Raw genomic sequence first — 13,415 nt, 5'->3', positions numbered from 1 at the left:
GTCTACTGATTTGGAGTCTACATAGGGTTAGAGTGATTTATATCAAAGGTTGCAGACAAGTGCTTTCTTGTCTTTTCCTAGGTGAACCCGGGATGTGGATGATTTCTGCTGACAATATTCTACAGACAGACATTGTTACTGGAGTAGGAGTGGCCAGGAGTCCAGGAACTGCAACAATTTTTCATGACATCCCAGGAGTAGTGAAAACATATCGAGAGGTAAACATAACTGTACCAGAGTTGAAGAGACTAAGAGAGACTATTTCCATACAAGGAGATATGCACAAAGAAAACACATCCTAGGAAAGGAAATATACTCACATAACAGATATAAGGCCAGCCAGCTAACACTATTGGAACATAAAGCTAAACAATGCTTAGGATTGTTAACCAGAAGAATGATTAATATGATTTATGTTTTAAGAGGTCACTGTGGCTACTGGTTGATCCTAGACAGCAGGGGCAAGGGTAGAAGCTGAAAGACCATTTGGGAGTCTACTTCAATAATCCAGGTGAGATATGATGGCAGATCAGGAGGGTAACAGAAGAGGTGGTGAAAAGTTGATCATATTGTAGGTGTATTTTATAGGTAAAGCCAATAGAATTTCCTGACAGATTATGTGTAGAGTGTGAAAGAATCAAGGAATGATTCAGGTTTTTGGTTGAACACCTAAAAGGATAGCATGCTCATCAACTGAAATGGGGAAAACTGTAGAGGGAACAGTTTTGGAGGGAATATCAGTCAGTTTTGGACATGTATAATTGGATATGTTTATTAAATGTCAAATGGATCTATTGAGGTAGCTGGATATAAAAGTCTAGGAATCACTGGCATAGAGACATTTATAGGCATTAGATCACCAATAGAATGAGTATAAAATAGAAAAAAAGATCTGAGTACTAAGCTCTGGGAGCACTACAACATTAACAGCTCTGAGAGAAGAACCAATAAGAAAGGCTTATAAGAAACAACCAGTGGGCCAGGCGCGGTGGCTCACGCCTGTAATCCTAGCACTCTGGGAGGCCGAGGCGAGCGGATTGTTTGAGCTCAGGAGTTCGAGACCAGCCTGAGCAAGAGTGAGACCCTGTCTCTACTAAAAATAGAAAAGAAATTATATGGACAACTAAAAACATATATTTATAGAAAAAATTACCTGGGCATGGTGGTACATGCCTGTAGTCCCAGCTACTCGGGAGGCTGAGGCAGGAGGATTTCTCGAGTCCAGGAGTTGGAGGTTGCTGTGAGCTAGGCTGATGCCACGGCACTCTAGCCCGGGCAACAGAGTGAGACTCTGTCTCAAAAAAAACAAAGAAACAACCAGTGAAGTGGGAGGAAAACCTGGAAATGCTGGTGTCCTAGAAGCCAAATGAAGAAAGTATTTCAAGGAGGAAGGGAATGATCAACCATGTCAAATACTATTGATAGGTTAAGTAAGCTGAAAACTGAGAAATGACCAGTGGTTTTTGCAATATGGAGACCAGTGATTTTGATGAGTAGCTCCAGTGGAGAGACTGGAGTGAATGTTTGGAGAACTGGAGAAGAGGAGTTGGAGGCAGCGAATATAGATAGCTCTTCAAGGAGTTGGGGTTAAGAGTTTGTTTTGGGTTTTGTTTTTCTTTTACAATGAGAGAAATAACGGATTGGGAATGACTCAGTAGAAAAGGAAAATTTGATATAGAAGTAGGAAGAATTTCTGGAGTGATATCCTTGAGTAGGTGAGATGGGTGAACAAGTGAAGGGGAAGCCTTTTCTATCTCCCCCTTAAATACTCCTTCCTCCTTCCTCTTTCCTCAAAGCACTTGTTTGTTCGTTTTTTCATTCCCCAAATGTGATAGCTATCATTTTTTGAGTGTCTACTATGGGCTTGGCAGTTCACATCTATTTTTTTAAATTTTATTTTACATCCATCTGTCATTTTTAATCTTCACAACTCTGTAAAATAAGCATTAAATTACCCAATATGAGTGCTTGCTTTGGCAGCACATATACTAAAATTGGAACGATACAGAGACTAGCATGGCCCCTGTGCAAGGATGATACGCAAATTCATGAAGTGTTCCATATTTTTTAAAATATTTTTTAAAAATTACCTAATATGTGCCCACATGATATCTGGTACTTTCTTTTAACGAGCTCACAGTCTAGTGGTGACATAATTACATATATGGCACAAATAATTACAACATTAGTGATCATTGCCGTATGTCAGAAATGCTCTTAGAATATATAAGAATATTCTGCCTAGCCATTAAGGCTAGATTTTCCCGAGGTGCCTTTTTTTCAAAAATAAGATTTAGGAGGTACAGTGTTTTTTGTTACCAGTGAATTGTATAGTGGTGAAACCAGGGCTTTTAATATACCTGTTGCTTGAATAGTATATGTGATAGTTTTTGATCCCTCCCCCTCCTCCCAACCTCCCTCTTCTTAGTTTCTGATGTGCATTATTCCACTTTGTGTAACCATATATACCCATAGCTTAGCTGCCACTTATAAATGAGAACACGCAGTATTTGTTTTTCCATTCCTGAGGTACTTAGGATAATGGTCTCCAGTTCCAAGTTGCTGCAAAAGACATTATTTCATTCCTTTTTATGGTTGAGTAGTACTCTATGGTGTGTATATATAACCACATTTTCTTTATCCACTCCAGAGATGACATTTAAACTAAGTCTTGAGGATTAGGAATCTGCCTGGCAGAAAAAAGGAGAGAAGGCATTTTAAACTAAAGGAATAGATGTGCAAAGGCAAATAACAGTACACGTTTTGCTTGAAGAGCAATGCATAAATCAAGGTGGCTTCAACATAAGATTATAGGCCAGGCAAGGTGGCTCACACCTGTAATCCTAACACTCTGGGAGGCCAAGGCAGGAGGACCGCTTAAGCTCAGGAGTTCGAGACCAGCCTGAGCAAGAGCAAGACCCCGTCTCTACTAAAAATAGAAAAGTTAGCCGGGTATGGTGGTGTGCGCCTGTAGTCCCAGCTATTCTGGAGGCTGAGGCAGAAAGATTGCTTGAGCCCAGGAGTTTGAGGTTGTAGTGAGCCATGATCACACCACTGCACTCTCACCTGGGCAACAAAGCGAGACTGTCTCAAAAAAAAACCCCAAAACAGCTCATGCCTGTAATCCTAGCACTCTGGGAGGCCAAGGTGGGAGGATCACTTGAAGTCAGGAGTTCTAGACCAGCCTTAGCAAGAGTGAGACCCTGTCTGTACTAAAATTAGAGGAAAAAATTAGTCAGGCAACTAAAACTAGAAACAAAAAAATTAGCCAGGTGCAGTGGTGAGTGCCTGTAGTCCCAGCTACTCCAGAGGCTGAGGCAGGAGGATCCCTTGAGCCCAGGAGTTTGAGGTTGCTGTGAGCTAGGCTGACGTCATGGCACTCTAGCTCAGGCGACAGAGTGGGACTGTCTCAAAAAAAAATTAAATTAAAAAGCAAAAAAAAACCCCACAAGACTATAAGGGTAGAGAGGGAAACTTTGGATAACATCCAAATAGAACTTGTATCATAAGCAGGTAAGAGGTTCAAGGACAGAGGTGGCATGAAAACTAGAAAAAGAGATTAAGAAGGGACTAGGAACTAGAAAAGCAAAGAAAAAGAGTGTTACAGGAGGCAAGGGAAAGAATGGGCTGTGGTGTTAGATACTACAGGGAAGTCAAAAGGTTACTTATATTTGGATTTGTATACTTTGTAGAATCCTTATTAATTATTCACTAACAGATACTCATTGAATCCTGTTATGTGCTAGGCATTGTGCTGGCCTCTGGAAATAACAAAGATGAAAAAGACAAAACTCCTTCCTTCACTGAGCTCTTAATGTAACTAATTTGGGTTTTAAGGTTCTTGAATATTAAAAAAAAAAACAACACTATGGTAGTAGTAAGGAGAATGGACAGTAATAGAAGATATTCAGAAGAAATAAGGGTCACATTATCATCTTCTATCATCGTAATCGTTAAACACTTGCTTTATATATAAGGCGTGATACAGGTTGTACGAAGATAAAGTAAGATCAATTTACATTCTTGAAGAACTTAGAATCTAATATGAGGAATTTTAACAAGTATAAAAATACCTACAATATAAGGCAGAACATTACAAATATTCTTGAGAAAAACAAAGTACTTTGTTTCAGAAAAGGTTGAGATTATATGCAACTATACAGAAAGAAAAAAAACTTCCTGAAGAATGCTGCAATTGTTTGCAAAGGCATTTTAAGAGAGTCAGTCAGGCCAGGTGCGGTGGCTAACGCCTGTAATCCTAGCCCTGTGGGAGGCCGAGGCGGGTGGATGGCTCGAGGTCAGGAGTTCGAGACCAGCCTGAGCAAGAGCGAGACCCCGTCTGTACTAAAAATAGAAAGAAATTATATGGCCAACTAAAAATATATATAGAAAAAATTAGCCGGGCATGGTGGCACATGACTGTGGTCCCAGCTACTCAGGAGGCTGAGGCAGGAGGATCGCTTAAGCCCAGGAGTTTGAGGTTGCTGTGAGCTAGGCTGATGTCACGGCACTCACTCTAGCTGGGGCAACAAAGTGAGACTCTGTCCCAAAAAAAAAAAAAGAGAGAGAGTCAGTCATACAAAGGGAAGATATGTCAGAAGGAATAACTGGACAAAGACTTCCTTCTAAAAAAATTTTATTTTGTTCTCAAAGGTAAACATTTTGTGGTTCTCAAATATGTGATCACTAAAAGGGCAGTTTGTACATGTATGAAACAGATGCTTTTGGTTAAATAGGTTATGTGAGTTGGAAAGGGAGGGAACCAGATTCTCCAAGAACTTAGGTACAGATTTTCCTTTGGTTTGCTTACAGGTGGTGGTCAATGCATCATCAAGATTAACGCTCAGTTATGACCCCAAGACTTACCTCACCAATACCCCCAATTCAACTGTATTCAAGCTCTTCATCACCACTGGCAGAAATGGTGTCAATCTGAAAGGTCAGGAATCTCTTTATAGGTTTGAGTGGTTGTTTCAATCTTTCCCATCTTCCCTCAATTTATTTGTCCCTTCAGATTAGTAATCCAAGTTTTCTTTTTATTTCAAAACTGATTCCATCTTGACAAGTCATAGAGATCTATAAGACCTCAGAAATTATGACTAGATTAAGGTTTTAAAATAGGCTCAACCTAGTCACTACTGCCTTTCTAGTTTAAAAAAAAACTCCATCTCTGGCTCCATTCAGAGATTTAATAAATTCAGGGTAGGGCCTAGTAATCCATTCTTTTAAAGCTTCCCCAGATATGAGAATTGTTAGACTAGGTTACATCTGAAACGCTTTTTACTTAGCAAATTTGCCTTATGTTTTTGTTTCTTTTTTCTTCTATATTAGCCTGATTTACCATCAAAAAGGGGGAAGGAAAAAAAACTAAAATACAACAAGCTCCTAATAGACTCAAGATTCTATGCTAGGAATTTTTATAATTTTTATTTCATTTAACAATCTTATCATGTAGTAATTATTAGCCTCATTTTAAAGATGAGAATACTGAGGCTAAGAGCAAGTAACTTGTACAAGGGAACAACCAGTCAGTGGCAAAAGTGGTAGATATTTCCCACTCCAAATTTTATGCTCTTTCATTCATTCACAAATTCCAGACCAGGCATGGTGGCTCACTCCTGTAATCCTAGCACTTTGGGAGGCCCAGGTGGGGGGGATAGCTTGCCAGGAGTTCAAGACCAGCCTGAGCAAGAGTCAGACATCTCTACAAAAATAGTCCCAGCTACTACTTGGGAAGTTAGGCAGGAGGTTCACCCAGGAGTTTGAGGTTCCAGTGAGCTATAATGATGCCATTGCACTCTAGCCCAGGTGACACAGAGAGAGAGAGAGAGAAACCCTGTCTCAAAAAAAAAAAAAAAAAATTCCAGGTGTGTTTTTCTTTAGAGGGTTTATTTGTGGTTTTTTTGGCCAAGAAAACATTCAAAACAAAGCACCATAATATCATTATTGTCTATAAAACTTAAGATAATTTTAACTCTATTTGCCTTTTATCCTTCAATTTTTAAGTACTTAACATATTTTTTACATTAGCTATTTAATTTTATTATAAATACAATCTAAGTATGTGTAAATAAGTAAAGAATAATGATCTCTAAAGTTTTCCAGGTTATCCTACAAAGTACTAAATGTTTCTTCGTAAGTTGGACAACCCACTGTTGTCCAACTTAAAATTTTAAAAAACAGATTGCTATTTCCCCAGAATCTTTCTAAAACCACAACTTATTTCACTGAGAAACCTCATGCATCAGTCCCTTTGGTATTACTGATAGTCTCTCGAACATGTGAATGGTCACTGGACTGCAGGCAGTTGAGAAAGAGCTTCAGCAAACTGAAACCACTGAGAACTGTATAGGGGTAAATCTTGTTAATAGGATACCAGCCCCTATTCAATCAATGCCACGCATTGTAGCTGATTCAAGGATGGCATTAGTCCGTTTCTTTCTTTCTTTTTTTTTTTTTTGAGACGGTGTCTCACTCTGTTGCCCAGGCTAGAGTGAGTGCCGTGGCGTCAGCCTAGCTCACAGCAACCTCAAACTCCTGGGCTCAAGGGATCCTCCTGCCTCAGCCTCCTGAGTAGCTGGGACTACAGGCATGCGCCACCATGCCCGGCTAATTTTTTTTTTCTGTATATATTTTAGTTGTCCATATAATTTCTTTCTATTTTTAGTAGAGACGGGGTCTCGCTCTTTGCTCAGGCTGGTCTCAAACTCCTGAGCTGAAACGATCCGCCCACCTCAGCCTCCCAGAGTGCTAGGATTACAGGCGTGAGCCACCGCGCCCGGCCATAGTCCGTTTCTTGACGGCAATGTAGCTCCTGTTAAAGCACCACTTGTGGTAAGTTCTAGGGTTTTTTGGCTTGAATCATATTATACTCATAGAAAACAAGCCTTCCTTGGCCAGGCATGGTGGCTCGTGCCTGTGGTCCCAGCTAGTCAGGAGGCTGAGGCAGGAGGAGTTTGAGGCTGCAGTGAGCTACAATCCTGCCAATGCACTCCAGCCTGGGTGACAGAGTGAGACCTGGTCTCTCTCCTCCCCTCAAATAAATTTTCCTAGGGTTAAAATACCTCCCCCCAAATAAACCTTCATAGACTTAAAACCTATTTCCCAACTGTAGTGCTTTATTTTTAATAGCTGTCCAATTTCCCTATAACCTTATTCCCACTAATGAATTCCAAAAGTCTTTGAAAAAGGACACCATCTATGTATGACATTGATAATGTGGTAGCCATTCACAGACTAGCAGAGGCAGGGGTCTTAACACTTTTCTTTCACCTTGATTGCAAAAGAGCTGGGCAAACGAGCTAGACCTGATCCTCTTTCTTATATTGTTTTATGATACCAAATTGCCTCCATATAATGGTCTCTCCTTTTACTAATTCTTGTTAGTGACAAATGTATTTACCTCTTTTCTGCTTATTAGGATCCTGTACCCCAAATCAGGCCTTGGCCATTAAAAAAGAACTTCTTCCAGAGACCCTTATGCTGTGCCATGTACAGTTCAGTAATACTTTGCTAGACATTCCAGCAAGTAAAGTCTTTCATGTCTATTCCAATTTCAGCATGGAGAAAGGTAGGTTCTACCAGTTGAATCCGGTTTTCCCCTTCTGTTTTCCTATCTGTACAAGTGTCCCATTTTTAATGGATTGCATTTATACTTTCCATTTTCATCTTACATATAATTATGAAATCCTTCTCAATCAACATTGTTCAATCCATTCAACAAATTTTTAATACATCTAGAACACCCTGTGCTTTTCTTTTATAACTTACTATTTTCTTCTTTGTTAGTCCCCATTATCTCTGTGAGGGTCTGGATTGTGTCTCTTTTACCTTTTATTCCCAGCACAGGGTTTGAATGTTGTTTAACTGAAGGATATTCCAACGTAAAATAGCATTAACAAGAGGAAGTAGAAATAAGCAATGATGTTGGGATGACTTTATATAAATCAACTGATCTAAAATGAGAGGATTCATGCCAAATGTAAGGTATTAATAGGGTAGAGTTACGTCTTGAGAGCCCCTAAGCCTAGGCCAGGCGGTTTGAATGGTACGGGTAATGAGCAACCACTGAAAGAAGGTTCACTCAGGAAACTGTTGGGCACCAACCATAATACCTGGTACCAGGAGAGGAACTGGAGTTACAAAGAGAAGCTTTGCACTTTTACTGTTACTGCACAGAGTGATTAGTTACAGAACAGAGATACACATGGCATGCTAGGAAAGCAGAAAGAAAGGAGTGTCTACATCAAACCTAGAGGACAAGGTAAGGTTTTACAGAGGAAATGACCTTAGAAGTATGACTAGGAGTAAGATAGATATGAAGAGAACAGGGCATTCCAGGTAGTTTAGAGCCCTGGGGAAGTTTTTTTCAAAGATAAAATGAAAGCAATTTTTAAGGATCTAGTGGCAGCATATACAATGAATAAGAAAGAGAAATAGGAGGCAAGGAGACTAGTGAGGGGGCCATTGCAATAATCCGAGGAATGAATTGATGAGGGTCTAGACCAGAGTAAGAGAAATAATAATAGAGAGAGCAAATGTCAGAGACATTTCAAAGATGAGTTTAGCAAGATTTGGACAGTGATTGGATATAGGGATGAAGGAAAGGATGTTTAAGACAGCTAAGGATTGAACATGGGTAACTAGAAAAACAGTATCATTGACAGAAATAATGACATCAAGAGGTGGTTTGATAGAGAAGTGGTTAAACCATGCTCAAAGCTTGTCTTTCTCTCTCAAACCCTTTCCTGATTTCACCAACACTACTTCATTTTGTATCTCCAGTCTTTAATTGCCCTGCTTGTGCTATATTATTTAATACTCCCTGACATGCTGAATAAGAATGCTATTCTTAGGCAACAAGTTCAGTTGTGGATTCCCTGAGACTGTTTTCTTTTTTTTTTGGTATCCTCCCCATATGCCGACACTGAATAATAAAACTTGAATTCTCATTTTCTTTTACTGTATTTGCGTGTCAGTTTTTCCTTACCATCCTGATTCAGTTGGCTCAATAGAGCTTCCGAACCTTCCTGCTCAGTTTTTCCTTTTTTTCAGGGATTTATGTCTGCCTAATCAAGGTTCAACTGCAGTCAGAAGAGCTGCTCCAGGACCTCAGCATAGCTGACACATCAGTTTATGGGTGGGCCACACTGGTCAGTGAACGTAGCAAGAATGGAATGCAAAGAATCCTCATTCCTTTCATCCCAGCCTTTTATATTAACCAGTCAGAACTGGTTCTCAGCCACAAACAAGACATCAGTGAGATAAGAGTACTGGGAGTGGATAGAGTTCTTGAGAAGCTAGAGGTATGTTAAAGACTGGACCAAAAAAGAACAGGAGATCAGAGATTTGAAAAGAGACTTTTCATTCTCATTCCAAGGGTAAAGGAAGTTACTGAGTGACTTAATAAAAATCACCATGGGAAATTCCTAAATTTAATGCATTAAATTTGTCCCCTTCACAATGCCAGGCAGGCTCTCAGAGTCCAAAATCTGTCACGAGCTTTGTCCATATGGAAGATAACACCACTGCTATCTTTAAAATAATCTTTAGAATATTCTGGTTTAAAACTTTTTTGAAGCCTATTTTATTCTCACAGCTCATTTTCTTCCCTTACCCTTCGACATATCTAAGGGAGTGAAATCCAGATCTTGGCAATTCTTACAGTTTATATGTTTGAGATTGGAACATATTGATACAAAACTGATTTTTCCTCTTTCAAAGAAGATTTTTTTTAATCTCTTCTCCAAGGTCTTCTCCAGCTCTCCACTTCTAGTGGTCTCTGGCCGTAGGCACTCCCCCCTCACTCCTGGCCTGGCCATCTACCCTGTAAGAGTAGTGAACTTCACCTCCTTCCAGCAGATGGCATCACCTGTTTTCATCAATATTTCCTGTGTGCTCACCAGTCAAAGTGAGGCAGTGGTAGTGAAAGCTATGAAGGATAATTCCGGTGCAGGTGAGCATTGGAGGCCCCTATTTTTAATCTAGAGGGGGAAAGAAGACAGAATATATTATAGTAGGCTCCCTTCATCTACAGCTTTGCCTTCCGAGGTTTCACTTACCCATGGTCAACTGTGGTCTGAAAATATTAAATAGAATTTCAGAAATAAATTTTAAATTGCATGCTGTTCTGAAGTAGCATGATAAAATCTCACACTGTCCCATTCCTGCCCCTCCACAACATGATTCATTCCTTTGTCCAGCATAGTATCCACACAGCTACCAGCCTTTTAATCACTTAGCAGCAATCTTGGTTATCAAATCAACTGCTATCCTACAGTGCTTTTGTTCAAGTAATACTTATTTTACTTAATAATGGCCCCCAAACACAAGAGTAGTGATGCTGACTATTCACGTGTCAAAGAGAGGTGTAAAGGTGAAAATTCTCTATTTAATAGGAAAGAAAACATGTTTATAGGGTTCAGTATTATCTGAGGTTTCAGGCATCCCCACAGGTTATAGAATATATTCCCGTGCACAATTTAATAGGAAACATTTAGCCACTTGACCAAGATTACTCAAACTAGCTGGGGCATGGATCTTATCTTCCAGACTTACCCAAAATATAACTTTTAGGTAGCTTTCTTAATGCTAGAGCGAGATTTTATATTTAACATAATTATTAACAATAGGCTGGCATGAAGGTGGTCAGTTCTCTCGTTTGTTGCTCAGTTACAGATTGAGCTGCTTGTTCTACTCTCCCCCTCAACCACCACACCACTACACTTGACTAGTCTTTAAAAAAAGTTGTATCAGTTTAATATTGTCAGCTTTTTTTTTTTTTTTTTTGAGACAGAGTCTCACTCCATTGTCCAGGCTAGAGTGAGTCAGCCTAGCTCACAGCAACCTCAAACTCTTGGGCTCATGCAATCCTTCTGCCTCAGCCTCCTGAGTAGCTGGAATTACAGGCATGCACCACCATGCCTGGCTAATTTTTTCTGTATGTTTTTAGCTGTCCAAATAATTTATTTCTATTTTTAGTAGAGACAGGGTCTGGCTCTTGCTCAGGCTGGTCTTGAACTCCTGACCTCAAGCGATCCTCCCGCCCCGGCCTCCCAGAGTGCTAGGATTACAGACGTGAGCCACGGAGTCCGGCCATGTCAGCTTTTTGAAGTATACTATTTACTCTACTTTAAACTTCTTGATATATGTTTTGTTTTCTTGAAAAGTATTTGGATCTTTTCACATCAGGCAAGGGGCAAATGTTGGTAAACACTAGAACCAAGACTTCCCCAAATCCTGATTCCTGGCATCACCTAGTTTAGAAACGATGCCAAATTTGGATGGAATGGGAACATATAGTTATGGAAAGAGGTGTTGGGAAAGCTAGAGAACCATACTTACATTAGTCACATCCACTTCCCCACCCGTCAAGGGAAACAGTGCTTCTCTTAATTATTGGGAGTGAACTAGGCTAAATCAAGCCCATCTTCTAATGGGAAAGTTTTGTTGTTTTTGTGAGCGCCTGGTATGTACTGAAAAATATCCTAAGCACATTTATATTCATTTTGTTTTTTAATTCTCTTACTCTAAGAGGTAGGTGCTTTTCCCTATGTAAGAGCTGAGGAAATTGAGATGCTCTCTAGATTCCCTACCGCTAGAAACACTACTAGAACACCAATCTGCTGGTCAATCTGTGCTTTCTAGTAGAGCAGAGTTTTTAAATCTTACAGTTCATAGATCTATGGGTCCACAGACAGAATGCAAGGTGTCCATGACCCTGAGTGGGAAAAAAAAAACCCTGCATCTTCATTTTCAATTAACCTCGAACTGCAAGTTAGCATTTCCATTCTTTTTTACTAAGAGATGGTCCTTGCTGTCACCCAGGCCAGAGTGCAGTGGCATGATCACAGCTCATCATAGCCTTGAACTCCTGGGTTCAAGTGATCCTCCTGCCTCAGCCTTCTGAGTAGCTGGGGCTACAGGTGCATACCACCATTCCCAGCTAATTTTTTATTTGGACTATTGTCCTATAGACAATGCGAAGCCAGAAGATTTAAACAGTGGGACCCGATCAAGGATTAGTTTTAGTGTGTGCAACCTCAAATTATTTCTGAGTGAGGCAGTTTGCAAATCGTGAAGATTGAGAGTATGGTTGAAAGGTAAGATCAGTCAGGAGTCTGGAGGTAGAAGGCCTATACTAGGGATGTGGAACAGCAACTAGGTATGAGCACCTGGTAACCAATTTATATGGGAAGGCCTGAATTTCAGGACATTGGAGGGGGAAATTCATTTCTAGATACTGAAGAATTTGAAATTACCAAATGCAGATTCTAAATATGTTTCAAACATACACGTCTATAAAGTTTTATCGATAACGTGAGGTTCAAGTCTGAATGCTCCCTAGAAACGATATCCTTAGTAGAACCAAGGATATTGGATTTAATAAATCAATGGTGATCTAAAGAAATATTTGAGATTAGAGAAATTCGAATTGTAAATGGCAAGCTTATCACCCGGGGTTAAAGTGCACAGAAAAGGTAACGGGAATTTTAAGGTAGCAGAGAATTTGAAGCATCTTCTGTAATCTGGGAGGACGAAATAACAGACTCAAGAATCAGAGAACTCTATTATCCTGGAGATAGGAAGCAGCCAAAAAAACGTGAAGGAGCCAAGTAAGTATAGTTCACATTTGAAGCCCTCTTCTTTCCAGTAAGGGCTGGGTTTTTGAGCATTTCTCTTTTGACTACACATCTTTAAATGCAGTATCTGGCCTGGAAGTTGTTAAGTAACTATTATTTTGTTTTGTCGAGGCCAATGCACAGATCAGTGTGAAGATTCAAGCATCCTCGGGCGATTCATTGGTTCTTACCAGATCCTCCTCTTGACCCTCTTTGCAGTATTTGCATCAACAGCTTTCATCTTTCTAGGTAAGGAGTAAGGACCTATATTCAGTACCATGGACTCTGATTTGGAAACTGCCTTCATTTCATTTCACAAACTATATGAGGATGAAAATTAGCTGTTTATCACATATAATTTGTGACAAGTGGTTGAAACCGAGTTAGCTGCCCTAACCCTAGTCACACAATGGACTAAAGGTCCTCCTCAACTTACTACTACCAAGAAGCAATAAACTATATGTAGCCAACTATGACACACCACTCAGAAGTAGGAACCACTGCTCAGTCTTGATATAACATTTACTTTTGCTGAAATTCATAGCTAGGGATGATTCAAGTAATACAGTACATCACCATTGTACATATCTGCCATTTCCATCTTTGAGCCAAAAGTTGAATGAAAATACCTCCATAATGGGTCAAATAACAATTTCCTGTAGTAACGTATTACTATTAATCTGAAGCATTACTGCTTTCACAGCAATATTAAATATCATTTTAGACTTTACTTTGCCTTGTAAGGCTTTCCTCCAACAGCAGCCAGATGCCTTTTTTTAAACATCTCCCTTGTCC

General features: G+C 39.8%; 1 protein-coding gene and 1 non-coding gene across 3 annotated transcripts in view; both read left to right on the top strand.

Moving 5' to 3' along the window:
• NUP210L (nucleoporin 210 like) overlaps positions 1 to 13,415 on the top strand; it is a 98,320-nt gene that overhangs the window by 84,496 nt on the left and 409 nt on the right. The window contains exons 33-38 of one of the 2 annotated variants that reach the window (XM_045545155.1): positions 82 to 218; positions 4,813 to 4,939; positions 7,421 to 7,570; positions 9,055 to 9,305; positions 9,751 to 9,955; positions 12,765 to 12,869. In XM_045545155.1, coding sequence (XP_045401111.1) covers positions 82 to 218; positions 4,813 to 4,939; positions 7,421 to 7,570; positions 9,055 to 9,305; positions 9,751 to 9,955; positions 12,765 to 12,869 — 975 coding nt within the window. The remainder of the gene's footprint in view (positions 1 to 81; positions 219 to 4,812; positions 4,940 to 7,420; positions 7,571 to 9,054; positions 9,306 to 9,750; positions 9,956 to 12,764; positions 12,870 to 13,415) is intronic. The other variant, XM_045545156.1, reaches the window with a different exon arrangement.
• On the top strand, positions 1,965 to 2,068 carry LOC123636157. The gene has a single exon (XR_006734365.1). It is a non-coding gene; the product is annotated as a U6 spliceosomal RNA (small nuclear RNA).

The sequence above is a fragment of the Lemur catta genome, chromosome 3 (assembly GCF_020740605.2).
Source record: "Lemur catta isolate mLemCat1 chromosome 3, mLemCat1.pri, whole genome shotgun sequence".
In the NCBI taxonomy this organism is placed as follows: Eukaryota; Metazoa; Chordata; class Mammalia; order Primates; family Lemuridae; genus Lemur; species Lemur catta.
The sequence above is the reverse complement of the archived record's forward strand: the minus strand, read 5'-3'. Positions and strand labels throughout refer to the sequence as shown.